Here is a 16,586-nt window from a genome sequence, read left to right as displayed (position 1 = left end):
CTGTTTTGTTACAAAACACTCAAACAGCAGCACCTTCCATTTTTCAAAGGGTTCATCCCCGGGCGAGTTGAAAGCCTGTGTCGCTATTTTTACCAAACGTGGAGATTTACAGGAAAAGAAAAGTCGTCTTGAGATGTCTGAAGGATTCACAATGGAATCAAAGAGCCTGGTGCTGCTTTTAATGGAGAAACCACCCACAAGGCGTATGTTTTTTGACACGCTCCGAAACGGTCACTGGAAAGAGCTTTTACCATCAATGCTTTTTTATTGTCATAGTTTAATTACAGAAACAACCCATGCAACAGGAGATAAACACTTTGCTTTTGAAGGGAACTAATTTATTTTGGAGATCTACATCACAGAGGCATCACGCTGCTGGAGATCCAAGCAACTCCTGACCTCAATATCGTTAGATCGTGCTCTGGGAAGCTCTCCTGGATTTTAAATACTTATTTGAAGAACAAACTTTCTCCTTTTGAAATAAAGCCACGTTTAAATGCCGGCGATGCCCTGAGAACCACAGAGTTCTAGTTGTTTTCTTGGAAAACAAACAGACATCAAACAGGCAACTTTGTGACATTTTGGTTAGGAATGGGGAAAGGAGGAGGAAGGACCCAGGCAACTCCCAAAGGGAGGGCGGGCAACACGGCTAGGAAAAGCTGCAGGGAAATGCCATGGCTCCCGTGCTTTTGAGGAGTCATGAGGCACCTCTGCTTGGAGTTCCCAGGTTCCCATCCAAGACTGTTGTCCCTTAAAAACGTTCCAGCAAGGAATCGTGTGCCTCTGAGTGCAGGGAGGACCCGCCCCAGCCGAGGTGCCACTTCAGGAGAAGAACAGCTGCCCAGACGTGGCGTAGTAGCCAGAGGTGTCCGAGGAGAACCTCTGGGAAAGGCGCACCGAGTCCAGCTGCACCTCTCCGAAGCAGAAGTTCTCAAAGAGCTGAAAGAGCAGAACAACCATGTGAGAGGCACCCAGAAAAACGGAGCCTCCAGCTGGCCCAGGCTCTCCCGCAGGAGCTGGCCCTGCCAAAAGCCTCTACTCAAAGATTTGTTTTGCCGCTAATGAAACTATTCTTTACATTATTTTTCCCCCTAAAGACTGTGCTTTAATTCTTTTTGTCTTGCTCTTTTTATCAGCAGCTGCTCAAGCTCTCCCCCACTCTGCTGACTGTCACTGAGGGAGCTTGGGGAGGCCGTTCCCCACCCCGGAGCCGCCACCCCCGGGTGGCTCTCGAGGTCGCAGGCTCTGCAGGAGCAAGGATTGAGGCCAGGAGGTTTTCACCAATCCAGGCCACAGGACGTAGGACTTAACAGTCACAGCTCAGTCCTAATTCAAACGAGCAGGCTGGAGGCACAAGGCTCCTCATCCCAGCACTGACCCCGCTTTGTTCAACAAATCCGTCTTTGTTCGCAAAGACTTGAGTGCAAATTAAGGAAAGCAAGCCAACTCCAGCACCCGGGGGCGTGTCCCTGCCCATTAATCCAATCTATGAAGCAGACCAAAAAAAATGACATCAGAATTTCTTACACCAAATTATTGCTGGAAAGGCATCGTGTCCAAGTGCAAAGTGCTCCTCCCGCTCCATTAAGATGCAGGAAATTGCTCTACCTGGAAACATCGGCTCTGCCTCAGGAAAAGCTTCTCAGTGGAGATGCTAATTTTGAAACTCTGCTTAACCGGAGCACTGTGAGTCACCAAGGGCCTGAGCAGTCACATCTCCCCACCTTGGAGATCTCCAGAGTGTCCATTCCATCTGTCTCCTATTGAGTGTTCTATCTGTCCCTGCAGGTGTGGGCTCAGACAGTCCCACAGCCCTTCCTGCCATTACAGAAGGCACTAAGGAAAGCCAACACTTTAATCCTCCTGGAGCCAAGGGTGCATCAATTCCTCCATACAGGGAATGACTGAAATCCCAAATACCTACTTAGCATCTGAAAGGCTGCACTTCACCTCCTCCAAAGAGGCATTTGGCTCTGCCTGGCACTGATTTGGGCACAACTGCTCTTTTGTTGGTTCTCCCAAGGGTATTCTATTTTTCAAATACCCTTTTTTTTTTCCACAAGGAGACCAGCTAGATTTCTTTCAGGACAATTCCTGGGTTTGCTGCCACTCCTCCACATAGCAAAAGTGCCTTAGGGAAAGTGATTCCCTGCCCATCTTGGGGACAGAGCAAGAGACCCCATGGCAGCAGCCTGGCTTCAAGGAACACTGTCTGTGGTGGCTCCAGGGGGTCACTGCCCTAGGGGAGAGCACCCTGCTGAAAAGGAGTTGTGCTAAGGAAGCACCTCAAAGAGGGAGAGGAGGAAAAGGGAGAAGAGAAATGACTACAGCCACACAAATTTCCATTTTATACAATTAAAGATTTATACAATTAAAGATTAATTATGTTCCCAAAAGCCTGCGTCGCTCATGTTGGAGGACTCAGGATAAAATGTCTCATTAATAAGAGATGGCAGTAAAAAGGGGTTGGTCACCTTTCTCTTTTTGTTTTGGCTGACCTCAGAAGGAAGGATGACTTTCTGCTCTCCAGAGCTCACTGCAGGTTGGAAAAGGCCACTTCCAGTGCCTAAAAGGGGAACTCTGGGACAAGGGCATGGTTGTGACAGGACAAGGGGAAATAGCTTCACACAGACAGAGGGTGATTTAGAGTATATATAAGGAAGAAACTCTACTTTGGGAGGGTGGGGAGGCCCTGGCACAGGTTGCCCAGAGAAGCTGTGGCACTGATGCCACATCCAGTCTGTCCTTAAACACCTCCAGGGACAGTGACTCCAACCCCTCCCTGGGCAGCCCATCCCAATGTCTGATCACTCTCTCTGTAAAAAATTTCTTCCTAATATCCAACCTAAACCTCCCCTGGCAGACCTTAAGACCGAGCCCTCTTGTCCTGCTGCTGGTTGCCTGGTTGCCCACAGCCCCTCTTGCCTCACACACCGCCTCTGACTCATGAGAGCAGAAGGAAGATCAGGAAGCCCCAGAAGACACTGCCCAGGTCAAGGGCCCTCCATTTGTGCTCTGCCAGAAGTGCAGCAGAGGAGCCTTTGTACCAAAGCACTCTGTAATTCCCTCGGCTTTTATGAGACTCACCACCTCCCGTGTGTCCAAGCATCTGTGTGTTTCCCAGGGAGAATGCTGCTGGAACTATTGATTTTTGGTAATGTGGCTGTACTTTCTGAGAGTAAACACGCTACAAGATTTAGAGGACAAGCACAGACTTTTTTTTTTACTGTTGTTCTTGTTTCAGGCTGGCTTCTCACGGATGCTCCCGTGCTCCCTGAGGCTTCCCACCACAGAAGCCACCAGGCACGGAGATCACTGTACATCTGAGACCTGCCTGGGGCAGAGGGGAGGGAGGGCCCTTAACGTCATCCTCCAAGGCCCCTGAAACACCAGGAATTGGCTTCCTGTCACAAAAGCATCCTGTGCTCAGGTCCCTGGGGATTTTAGAAGGCCAAGCCTCTACTTTTGACTTTCACTTCTACTTATCTTGGGGAGAAGCCAAGCAGAGCCGAGAAAGATATTTATAACTCCCCCCTCTCCCCAGCCACCACGGAAACGCTCCGGTTTCGGAGGAGGCCTGTGGCACAGCTGATGGAATGCCTCCTGGAAAAGCATTTTATGGCAGTTTTAATTCTGCACCAGCAAAGAAGGTACCTGGAGGTTGTTGCAGTTCAGAAGCAAAGGCTGATAACCCTAAGACTGCCCAGCTCCCTTTCCTGTCCCTTCCCACGGTTGCCAAGGACCCACCTTTCCCTGAAAAGGCTGCAGGGAGCATGAGCAGGTGTGGATCAGAAGCAGGCAGGAGGGAGGCAGAGAGGAGGAGGAGAAACACCATGGCAGTCACCAAAAGCTGTGTCATTTGGCTGGAGTGGGACACAAGGCTCAGCAAAAGCACAGTAATTCCACAAATCCAAACACGCCAAAGGATTTACGTCCTTGATGCCCAAAGAATAAATAAGAGGTTGGGATTTTTTTCTTTAAGTATTACAAATGAGAATGAACCTGATGGAGGTAAAGGTCAGCTTACAAAATCAACACCACGCATGCTGCACGAGCTTCTAACTCCCATCAAGGGAATAGCACTTAGAGGACTAAGTGCCCTCTGTCTCCCTGCTGCCTTCCCAAATCGAATTAGAATGGAATAAGGAAAGAGCATTGTTAACTTTTAACCCCAGACCCAGCACCTCCAAGAAAACAGCCAGGGATGTGCCCTGCCTTTCAGACCACAGCCAAAGGCTCAGGAACAGCTCAGCGAGGATGCCTGGAAGGACACGGGGTCTCCCCTGGGGACAGAGCCAGTGCCTGCAGAGTGGCACAGCACCCTCCTGGCAGCAGCATCCCCGGATCTGCAGGGGATGGCAGAGGCTACAGCCACACTGCCCTTCCTGAAAGCCATGAGTCCCTAAGAGAGGGAGAGAACTGGTCGATGGATAACCCATATTTCACAGGTCAGCCTGCAAACTACCACAAGCAATAGCTCCTCCCTCTCCCTCTCCCTCTCTCTCTCCCTTCCAGGGGGCCAGATCCAAGGACACGGCCGTGCAGGTAATGATGAAAGGCAGGCAGCCCCGCAGTAGCTCCCAGAAAGCAAGTTTTCCTCCACTTCTTCCCCAAAGTCATTTATCCTGAGCCAGGAAAAGCCAGCAGCACACCTGTAATTTCTAATACCCCAATTTCTCCCATTTAAGACAATTCCATTCAGATGCTGAAAACTCTTCTCCCTCTGAGGTCCGTTCCCCTCGATTACCCACAAATTACACAGCAGGGCTCCCTTGGGGCGAGACAATCATTTTCTGAAGGAAGACAAGAGGCTGAAGACTTGTTTTGGGAGAGATGGAATCACACATCAAACCGCTCGCTCCTTGCAAACCTGAGCCAAAACTGCTTGTACAAACTTCAGCCCCCAAACCACAACAACTTCTCATCAAAGGCAGAGCAACAAATCAAAACCAGGATGACTCTTTTCCGCATTTTTCCCCCCCTTTTAAGCCTGTAAAGTAGGTTTTGCTGAAGCAATGAAGACACAAAAGCGAAGGAGAAGGACTCCTCAATGAAGCAGTTAAAACAGGCACCTAAATGATGTCCTGTTCCCAAGAGTGAGTGTTTGTCAAGTTGCCCTCCTGGGGGGGCTTGCTTCCCACAGACAACCCTCCGGGAATGAGACAGCACCTCTGTGTTCCAACCTGGAAACAACAGTAATAAATCATGGTGCTAAACCACGTAAGGACAGCGGCAACACGTTTCAGCTCCTGTTATGAAGAGCAGAGATGCCAACACAAACCAGGGCTTTAAAATCACCTGTCACGGGCTCAACAAGCATGAGAAATATTAATGGATTCAGCTGGAGAAGCACTGGGCAACAGGAGGACAAAAGTCCAGGGAAGGGAAGGGAGGCAGAGGTATTTAAAACTTCCTTCACGTAATCTCTGGCTCGCACTCACGCAGCCTGGCCTGGATTTTGCTGCGACCATCAGGATTATTGATCAGTTTTTAAAGCCTTATGTCGTTTACAGTATTCAGCCAAAAAAAAAGACCCATCCTGAATTCATAAAAAGTCCAAGCAGCTCTGCCGAGAGCATCGGTGCTCAGAAACGCCGAGGGAGCAACGACTTGTTGTTAATTGCCTTGCAATCAAAAATTCCCACCAAAGAGCAGCATTACCACGGGATAAAATGGATCTAAGCACACACACACACACACACACCCCCACCCCTTCCCGGCCTGTGGGGAGCTCTGCTGTGAACTCCAGCGCAGGAAGCAGTGCCTTAGGGCTGGGCTATTATAGCTCAACAGCACAGAAGTGTCCCCGGTGGGCCGGCGCTGTGGGCGAGCAGAGCCGTGTAATGTCATTAGGCTGTGACCAATCCGCCTCACAAACCCGGCTGCTCTCGCCAGGGAGCTCAGGGGGGTCCTGTTTTCCGTATCTGGAACAAACACAGAAATAAGAACTTCTGAGAGGCAGGAAGGAAGAGGCTGACAGCTCCGGGAGCCCACGGCTGTGGATGAGCTCACTGTCACTGCTGCTGCACGGACCATGCTGAGGATGGGATGCCAGCAATCCCTGCTCCTCTGCTTCACCCGGGTTGAAGGCATTTACCCACCCAAAGATCCCATCCAGGAAGGCATGGGAATGCGCCGGGTGCCACCGGGCTCTGCCTCCACGGGAGAACACGTGCAGGAGATGACTTCTGACAGCCAAGCCAGCGCTGGGAACGGGGGTCCAGCAGCACACAGAGAGCTCCAACCAGGAGATTAAAGTGGAGCTTCGGAGCAGCCGCAGCCTTCAGAGCTTCATCTGCTCTGCACTCAGTGACAGCACTCCCCAGCTCACCCGCCAGCAGCCGCTATCCCAGCGTGTCTCCAACCCTGAAGGAACGGCTCGGGAAGCCAGGAGGGATGGGAGGCTGCTTTCCGTGGGAAATCAGCATGCTACGGTGCTGTTGTCCCCTTCGGGGAAGGGAAGGAACAAACAAAATCCCAGGCACCCGCTGACAAGCACGGAGAAAAATTAAGCGGCGCTTCTGAAGAGGTGCCTCAACACGGAGCAACAAATCACATTTGTTTGCAGACTCTCCCACCCTCCCCTGGGTATTTTTCCATCTCATAAGGGATGATACATTTGAATTAATGCTTGTAATACGTCCACAGCTTGGGATGGAAAACACTGGAGAAGAGCAGAGAACAGTTGCCCTTCCAAATCATCTGGCGAAAGCACAACTGCGGTTCCCATGCCAGATACAGCAGGAAGGCGCTGACTCCTTGGCAAACTGCTGGGTTAGAGAGCTGATACCAGCACCAGGCAAAAAGGATTGACAGAGGAAATGGCAAAGAACCATGGATGGATTAAAAATCTTAAAAAATTAAATCTTGAAATGTGCAAGTAACACTCGGAAACACTGATGGACTCTGAGAGAGCGCACTGAACTCCAGCAAACTGTATCCCTTAGAGCTCTTCTGATCAACCTGCTTTGCTGCACAAACCACAGCCTCCAGTCCTCTGCTTTTTGGATCCCACCTACCTGTTTAATGTGCCTCACTCCCCCACAGACCTGCCAGGCCCTCTGCAGAAGGCTGTTACCTCCACAGCTGCCACAGTTCCCAGGCTGCAGCACGTGCTGGCAGAGCTCCTTCTTCCTCACTCCAAAAAATGCACCAAGCCCCCTTCCATTTGTGACCCAAACTCCCCCAAAACTACAACAGACAAATCCCAAACCAAAGCCCCTGGTGGCCCCCAGAAGACAAGACACAACCAGGCACCAAGTCAGGATCTGGGGAGTTTGTTCAATGAACACATTCTTTTTCCTTCTATTTTTGACTTTCAAAATGTGTTTTCTGAAACAACTTGGTGCCAAAAAAAGAAATACCTGATTCCTGTATTATTCACCCTGGACACCACTCCGCCACTGATTATCTGTCAGAGGTTTAATTGTGCTTGGGAGCTCGCCAGGAATAATGCACGAGGAGCGTAGGAAAGGCAGGTAGGCAGGCACTCATCCAGCGAGGCGGCTCTTCCCGGCATTCCCAGCCTCCTCTCCAAATTAGCAACTGCTTCCTTTTCGGGGCTTTTTTTGAAGGACCGCTGGCTGGGGATCCAACACTTTCCAGTCCTGCCCAGGTGTCACAGGATGAAGATGTGCGGAGTCCCAGGGATGGAAGGGAGGGTTAGGAAGGACAGGGAAGGACAGATGTCACTGGGGCCATCGCCAGGAGCACCAGCCACAGAGCTGCAGATTGTTCTGTTCTGCAAGTGTGCAGCTGGCTCTGGAGTGTCTCTCCATCCCCAATATAGCATCCAGTCCTTCCACATGGATAATGTGAGGAACAGCCCTTCCCCTCTCCTTTTCCTTCAGCCTCTGGCAGGTTTAAAAGGCAGCAGCAGAGGCCCTTTCACCTCATGTCCTTTGGGAAGAATAAAGCTTGCAGACTTCAGGAGGGACAGAATCTTGGTCATAAAAGTCCCACCTCCCAAGTCAGGAGTATCTCCTCTGTGACACTGGAAAATCCCTTGGGAAGCAATAACAATATAACCATCGCTCTCCGGAAAAGTACCGCCAAAGTAAGAAGATGCAGCACACACGGAGTTCAGGGAGAAAGATCCAAGGCATGTGATGGGAGGCTTCTTTTTCATATTTTTATTTTCCTGAGCCAAAGTAAATGCCACATAAATGCCAAGAAGCTCTTGGTGCGTTCACAGATGCCGTCTCCTGGGTGTTCTGCATGCATTCCACGCAGGAATCATAAAGTGACAAGCTGAAGAAAGGACCAGCAAAGGTCATCAGCTCCACTGTCCTCTCCTTCCCCTAGGGAGGAGGAGCTCCTTGGTGGCAGAACTTGGACTAATATCTCTGCTCCCTCAAAACAACCAGGATCCCCATTTCCCAGCTCCTCTAGAGCTGTACTTCATTATCCTTCCCTTTCCAAGGATTTTCCTGCTCTCTTGCTGCAACTTAAGCTCATTATTTATCACTCTACCATCAAAGCATGGAGGACAAAGTATCCACTACTGGATACTAGTGGATACACTACTTGAACCTTCACATGCTGCCCTCCTTCCCTTTATTAACTCAAAACAACTCTAAGTCTTTCCAGCCCCAGCTTGTAGGCATTTTCTACCCCTCCAATTATCTTATTGTTTCCCCCTGGGCTCTTTGCACCCACCCACGGTACCCAGAACTGGGTGAACCCTTCAGCCAAGCATAGTCAGAGGTTTACTCTACAGACATTTGCCTCTTTCTTTTATTTCCAGAGACCCCCTCCTAACCCAAACCCTGGCCCACGGGGTTGTATCGGGCACTTCCCCACCCTACACCGGTGCCACCGCTCCCTCCTCCACCCGCCCTTGTTTGCAGCAGCCTGTTTGTTTCCACCTGATTTCCCCAGACCATTTGGAGCTCCGCTCCCTCCTGCTCACACAGCATTCCTGCCTCTGCCCAGCTGGGTTTCACCTGCAGACCGAAGAGGAGCACATTTCATGCTGCCCATAACACCCTTCTGCCCCCACGGGTGGGAAGGGTACGAGCTTTTTGGCTCTGTGAACATGGAAGCGGCCGATCCTTCCCTGGCTGCTGCCCTGTGAAACCTCAGCTCCTCATAAAACTGGAGCAAAGCCACCTCAGCTGCCAGAGGGTGATGCAGCAGTGGGGAGGGTGACATTCAGCAATAGTCTAAATTAATCTGTCAGGCTGGATTCTTTTGCAGATAGAATTGTCTGGGGCCAGGTGCAGGTCTTTGTTCAGCTGAGATCCTGTCCCTCCAGGGTCCCCTGCCTCCTTCACAAGCCAAATCCAGTAGTGCTCCTGCCACTGCCACACTGCAAAACCTTTGCTTTAGCTCAGGGTTTTGGGTCCGTTCCCCCCTGCCACAAATCCATGAAAATTCATGCGCTTGAGGAAATCAGACCCTAGTTGCTATGGTGAAAGGCATTCTGCAAACTAAGAAACAAATACAAGTGGGACATTTGGAGGTTACCAGATTTTTGCACATCTTTCAGACAAGAATAAAAAACCCTTCCAGCATGTTAAAGGCTCCAATAATTTCCCAGACCCTGCTATGCTTCAAACATGAGGGATTTATGGTACGACTTAAGGAAATTAATAATCAAGCACTGCATTTCTCCAAAGAAGCCTCATTCCCGTGGCTCCTATTATAGCAAATGCAGCAACAGTTTTTAAGAGCTGGGTTTTGGCTTTGCTGAAGAGATGCCAGGAGGCTTGAGATGCATCCGGGAACACTACGACAAGGAGCTCCCATCAATGTGACCTACTCGCTCCACTCACTGAACCACCAGGAGGAGGAGTCTGGCTACAGAGCCAGTAATTCAACTTGGACAGACCTGGAAAATTATCCAGCAGAAGGGTCATGGCACCTTTGGGACGAACTGCCTACTTTTGCTAATCAGTGGGTTGGGTTTTTTGCACATTTAATGTGTTGGGTCCCTGCCTTCTATTAAGACGCTGCTGTAATTCAACCCCTGCCAGCTCCACGGAGAAAAATTGTCCTCCTAAGATCAAAGAGGTGATGCTGCCTCGGCTGGATGGTGGCAGAACAGGGATCTCAGGGAAATGAGGAGGCAGGATGCCCACTGGGTGGGAGGCAGAGGCACCCACAGCACTGCTGAAAGGGCTCAGCCCCTGGGCTGGGTGGGACTGCAGCAGTGCAGGGGCAAGAGAATTCAGAAACTTTATAGCCCTCTCAACAAATCCTCCTTCTTCCAGCACTCACAGTCCCTGCTAAAATTAGTCAGAGAGATGCTGAGCACCTCTGAAAGGAAAACAAAGAGGCTTCTCCCCCTCTTGGTAAGGTCATCAAACAGATCCCTGTCACACAGACCTAGCACAAACCTTCTGCACCTCCTGCACTGCGTTCTCCTCAGCAGCTCAGCTTCCCCTCAACACCTCCAGTGCTGCCTCCAAGGCCCAAACATTCCAACAAAGACATTTTTCCTCTATTGTCTAGTCTGATTTTTCAAACGCCACATCAAATTCCTGTTTCATCGAATGCAAATAACAAGAATATGCCTTTTTTCCCCCTGAAGAATATAATTCATAGGAAAGCGTTTTCACAGCAACCCCAATTTAATCTCCTTCTTTTTCCCCATGATCATACAAATGATCTCCAATCTCATCTGCTCAACTGTCACATCCTGCCATCCCACTGTTGCTCTAATTGCACACTGCTGAGCCCCCTCGATCGCTCCGGTATCTCTCCATAATGGCAGGGTCACACCTGAAGGCAGGAATTCTCCCCTCTGCAAAGCGGCATCGCAGCCTTTCATTTGTGCTTTTGATTCTTCTCTAAAACCCAGGTGAGGAAAAGCACTGGCTTATTTCTGAGACAACGATGTTGCACCACAATCTCTTATTCAGTCTCTTCTCATCCCAGTGGATTTTTTGTTTGGTATTTTTAACTCTAAACTTTCCAAACAGCCACCTCCCGTTAAGTGTTTGTTCCAGTTGCCAGTCCTACTTCAGATCTACACCTTCACCACCTCACTGAGGATAACAAGATGTTCTTACTCTTTCCAAACACCAGGCAGTCTTGATCCTCACTTAATGCCGGTTCTTTGGCCCTTTGATTTCACCTCATCTAAAAAGTACATCAAGAAAAGGCTCAGCCTCCTTAAATCCACAAACAAAAGTTACACAAAAGGCCTGGGTCCCAGTGGCTGCAGAACGTGAGACACACTCCCCAACTGCAAGTGGAGTTGGCTCTAAACGGGGGCACGTGTTTATTTGTTTAGTGCTTGATGGTCTTGGGGTATTTTGAGGGCCATGATTTTTCTTTTTCATTGTATCTCTCTATATGGCACTGCATCAAATGTCTTAAACTGAACTGCTGCATGCCACTGCTCTTACCCAGCAGGACAGGCACAGTAACAGAGAACAGTACCAAATTCCTTTGCTACGTCAGCTCTCCAGTATATCAGCCAGTAAATGCACTTTCCTCTGCTCTAAGTGAAAGCAGATACAGTCCCATAATTTAATACCCTAATGCAGCCCTAAAAAGAAAAGGAGCCTCATCAAATTATGCCTTGTCTGACCTAGAAGCCCTCCCAGAGCCCCACTGCTGGAGCAGGGCATGGCAGCATGTGTCACTGCCTCAGCTGATCCAGTTCCCAGTCTTCCATCCCAGCTTAAAGTCTCCCCTAATGCCCTAAGACATCAGATGTGCAGCTTTCTGCTGCTGTACCTCAGTAGCTGTTCCCTCAATATTTAATCTTGTAAGCTGTTAATGCACAGATCTGTGCTAAGCGGCAGGCTTCAGCTTTTTCTCTACTCAAAAATTTGCTTCCTTCTTGTCTGAACGTGGCAAAGGCCATTCTTTCACTCCTCAGACCTCAGCTCGAGCCAAAAATCGTTCCATTTTAAACCAGTGAAAGCCCAGGTGGTTTTCTTCCTCCTGCAAGCCTTCCTTTCCCTCAAATGCATCACAGAAATTTTTGGCCGGGCGGTCCCTTCGCGTTTCTGTTTGTTTTTATTTATTCACTGCAGCCCTAGTTTTTTTTCCACCAAGTGAAACAAATAAAAGCCCGGAGGCAGCGCAGCCCCGTCTCCGGAGATGCCGCAGCTGCCCGGCCGCCTCCGTGCCAGCGCCGTGCCAGCTGCCACGCAGGGCACGCGGCCACCGCCGGGCACACGGGAGCAGGCAGGGCAGGGGGGCTGCCAAACCAGCACCTCTCCCGGGCCTGGCCCTGCCCTCGCCCTGGGGAAGGAGCTGCCCATGTCTCTCAGCCCTGAATCGCTGCCTCCTCCCTCCGCTCTCCAAGAGATGAGACACTTTGCTCCCGACCGGAGCACGACTCCGGTACGTGACTGGGATGTTCAAAGCCACTAGCCAGCCCAGAAGGAATGCATACCACTTCGTGGGAAGGGGTCCATGAAGCATCTCCAGCTTTTCGGGACTAGACTAGGCAAGCACAATGCCAAAGCTTTGTGAGACACAAATCTGTTGGGTCACACAATCCCTTGGGCTCTCAGCTCCACCTATGCCAGGAAGCCTTTTTCACGGATATTCTTCAAGACAGAAGTAATTTAAACTCCCCAAAGCAACTCATCCTACAGAATCTATTTTCTGAGCAGTGTGGGAAGGTACCGGCCTGCACAGCCATTTATTAGCACAAATAGGAGTGTGTGTTTAACTCTGTGGAACGGGCAGAACAAAGGATTATTAAATAAAATTCCGATTAGTTCAGCTGAAAGCAAAATACCAGCTGGAGCCTGGGGTAACGCAGGCATGGTATCAGCAAACATGTGCTGCCAGTGCATCTGCACACACACATCCCCCAGCTCTGACCACGGGGAGCCTCCTCAGCCTGGAGCAGCAGAGTCACGGCGTCTCCGTCGAGATCCGTGCTCCCATAGCTCAGGTCCTGCCCTCTGCTCGGCAAAGCCTTTGGCTGCACAACGGGAACGAGAGGAATGAAACCTGAGTTTCCCCACTTCATGCCCTCCTGCCAGTAGCCACGCTTTGTTGGCGTTCCAAGTGGGAACACGGCCACTCGGCACGGCTGTGGCAGAGTCCCACCACCTGGAATCACACGTGGCTCTCCCTCCCACCACCCTGCCTAACTGCAGCCATATTCATTAACAGCCCGTCGTTTAGATCCGAGTGCAGAAGTTAATGAAGCCACTTTGTGAGAGGGCAGCCTCCCCGAGCACAAGATAAATAATGGATATAAAAGCGGGCTGGGAGGGAAGCGGCGCATCCTTGCAAGGTCACGCTGGAATGCATCAGTGGCTCACTGAGGCTTGGGCTCCTCCGGTACGAAGCCTGGAGCTATTTATGACTCATGTAATTAATTAATGCCAACGGGCGTTCTGCTGCAGGCACGTGGGAGACCAAAGGGAAATAGGAAGCGAGCAGGTTAGGAAATGTGGTGGAGGTGGGAGAGGAGGATGACATTTCTTGCGGCAAGACAGGCTTTGAAGTAATTACCAACAGTCCAAACAGCCAGCAGCTCCTTTGGCTACGTCAGTACAAAATCAATTAGGAGCTTTAAAAATGCATTGGCTCGTATTGCCGAGAGCATCAAGAATAAGGAGCGGCCTCGGAGGGAGGGCAGTTGCATTTCTGAGCACCACAAGATCATCCTCCCCCCCCCGCCCCGATCCTCAGACCCCACAAATGGTGTGACCGGCAGAGGGAGCATCGTTAATGCCTTCCCGATCACAAATGCTTTGGAAGGAGGAGCACTGAGGGAGACCCCCAGTTTGATCTGATGTTTCTGTAAAGCCTGAGGACAAGTTTAACAGAAGCAAGAGAAAGCAGTGAAGGTGTACGCCGTGCAAGCCGAGTCCCTGCAGGCACTCGGGGCTCCTGACACACCTCCACTTCCCGGGGCCGGCTCTCCCACACCGGGAGCTAAACCAAAACTTGCAGATCACGTTAGGAAGGGGACCGTGTCTGTGGCTTTCCTGCTCCAGCTCGCAATACTGCAGTCTCACACCGCACACTCAACGTGTGGCGACGCTGAGTCATGACACCGCGCTCGCACAGACCGCTTGAGGACAATGAGAGCTTAACCTAATTTTGTCCCTTTGTTTGTCCTCTGCACAGAGGAGATCAATCACTTCCACTCCCTGCCTTCACAGCCCCCTGCATCCACTGCCTAATATATTATTAAAACTGTAAATACAAATAAAGAACACCCTTTCCCTCCTCTGGGAGGACTCTGAAGTCTTTCTGGGCTGTCCAGCTCCCACCCAGGCTGAATCCTCTCTCATGTTTCTTTGTTGCCAGAATATCTCCTAAACGTTCCCACATGTATCCATGCATTGTCCTGGCTCCCTCTTATCAGAGCTGCCTGCAACAAAATCCTCTCACACAATGAGGATTGCAAATTTGCTTACAACCCAGTGCTGTTTGCCATTTCTGCTCTTCTGTGCATCTCTTTTCTCTCTGGACACTTGTAGGGGTCAAGCAACCACAGCCCCACTCTGCCACAGCCATCTGGATGAGCAGCAGAGGCTGCCTGCATCCCAATCCTGGCTGGCAAAGCCTGGGAGGCTGCAGGATGCTCCCCTTCAAGCCTTACCCACCTCCACAATGCAGGATCATGTTTTCCATGCTCTGATCACTACCAAAGCCCTCAGATCCTGGCTGGTGGGACTCCCTACTGCTACCTGCTATTTTTCTGGAGCAAACCCATGCAAATCAATAGCAGAGATTAAAAACAAGAAGAAAAGAATAAGTGAAATGAGAGTCGGGTTTAGTTTCATAAATATATATGAGTAGAACAAGAGCAACAAAGTGCTTCTTTCTGGTGGGTTGGGAATCAACAAGAGCCTGAGTCTCCAGGGTAAAACAGGAATGAAGTAAATGACAACATGAACACCCACTTAGCATTCGTGCTACATATTCCTGCTCTGAGCCTCAGCAGCTTCAGGAATGCTTCTGTTAAATACTGTAATGCTCCCAATTAGGAGAGATCTGGATTGTTTATTTTCTAAACAGACTTCTCCCCCCCCCCTCACAGGAGATCCCATAAGCCTAAGACAAAAGCAGTCTTGAAGAGGTGTTTCAACCTCTTTTGGCTATACAGTATCCACAGCTGGGCCCATTTCCCTAATTGTTTCATACTGACCTTGAGGATATTTCGGCCATTAAATGACTCCCGCTCCTTGAAAGATGATTTACCAGTCATTGTGTTGTTTCGCTCTTCAGCTGGAGACAGAAAAGCCACCACCAGAATGAGCTTCAGATGGGAGAACTCTGTGTGCTGTACTTCACCCCCCACTCTCTCCCTCCCCAAAGTCAGCTGCCAGCTAATAGACCTTGTTCTCGGTGCAAAAAACCCACTTTCCCTTTTGAAGGGAATAAGGCAGGAAAGGAAATAGGCAGCCTCTATCAGGATCACCTATGTCACCTGGAGGAAAGACCCTAAATCAGAGCTACGGGCTGATGGCTCAGTGCAACACACCTGTTTCTCTCTGGCTGATTTTAATGCCACATCCAGCCATGCCAGGGTAAAAGCATCACCTGGAACAGCACCAAATCCCAGGCTGAGTGTGCCAGCACAATGCCAGGGGTGATCCAGATCCGGACAGCACCGACACAAACCTCTGCCGCCCGCTCCGGGGAGCACATCCATGTGCTGTGGGTGCTTCTGCTGGGGTGGGCACACAGCCACACAGACATTCAGGACAGCAACCTGGGCCTACAGCGACTGCCAAATGCCTATGTCTGAGATCCATTTCCCCAGAGCATGTCTGGATTTTTATATAATCCCTCAGTACATGATCTGTTCTTTCCACAGGACCTCTGCCTCACTCGGTGAATATATTCAATATTCCTTTTTCATCTCCAGCATTAACTATGAAGTCCCCCTCACATCCAGCCTGCTATTCAAATGCTGTATGGAATATAAAGCAATTTCCATGGCTGCCTGCAGAATGCTCTCCCCATAGTGTCTGAATGCCTCACATGCCTCATGGGGTTGTGCAGAACAGAGAGTCAGAATGCCAGGCATAGCTGCCCATGTGCCTCCCATCACAGAGAGCCACACCAACACTCTGAGCTCACGTTTTTGGGTCTCGATTTGAGACAGAAAATTGTGCTTATCTGACTTCAGGACCAGGCAGATGCAAAACCTGCCCAAAAAACCATGACACAAATCACCTGCTCTTATCACTCTTCACGCAGAGACTCAGAGAGGCAGCAACTAGAGAATCCCCAACACAACCCACTGCGCTGCACGGGGGTCACCGTGGCAGAGCACACACGTTTGTGCGTGGAGAACCAGGCTGTAACACACTGCCCCTCCCCAGACACGATGCTTTTGAGGCTGCTTTATAAAGTAACGTGATAAGAACAGACTGCCAGAGCAGACAATCTCTTGGCAGAGCCGGCAGACGCCATACACTCAAGAATAGCTCACATTCAGCCTCACAGCCATCTGCATCTCATTTAAGGAGAAACACGCTGGAATCACGCCCCTAAACCAACGGGCAATCTTTAACTCGACCAAAGAGGATTATGTTTTCATCTTGTTTAAAGGTCAGCACAGCACACGGAGTTGTCACCCAATTTCAATTTAACACTGGGGCACAGAGAGCCCAAGACTTCAGATGGTACTTGAATGTTCCTCC

At 50.2% G+C, this 16,586-nt stretch overlaps 1 protein-coding gene across 8 annotated transcripts in view; it reads right to left on the bottom strand.

The window, feature by feature from the left end:
• Window positions 1-245: 245 nt before the first annotated feature.
• ASCC1 (activating signal cointegrator 1 complex subunit 1) overlaps window positions 246-16,586 on the bottom strand; it is a 34,302-nt gene continuing 17,961 nt past the window's right edge. For 3 of the 8 annotated variants that reach the window (XM_051799717.1, XM_051799719.1, XM_051799718.1), the window contains exons 9-10: window positions 15,083-15,162; window positions 955-1,486 (exon numbers count right to left, since the gene is read on the bottom strand). In XM_051799717.1, coding sequence (XP_051655677.1) covers window positions 1,307-1,486; window positions 15,083-15,162 — 260 coding nt within the window. In that variant the 3' untranslated portion in view covers window positions 955-1,306. The other 5 variants (XM_051799720.1, XM_051799716.1, XM_051799721.1 and 2 more) reach the window with 5 other exon arrangements.

The sequence above is a fragment of the Manacus candei genome, unplaced genomic scaffold, assembly GCF_025592945.1.
Source record: "Manacus candei isolate 608988 ecotype Guabito, Panama unplaced genomic scaffold, ASM2559294v1 h1tg000050l, whole genome shotgun sequence".
In the NCBI taxonomy this organism is placed as follows: domain Eukaryota; kingdom Metazoa; phylum Chordata; class Aves; order Passeriformes; family Pipridae; genus Manacus; species Manacus candei.
This window is presented reverse-complemented; position numbering and strand designations above follow the sequence as displayed.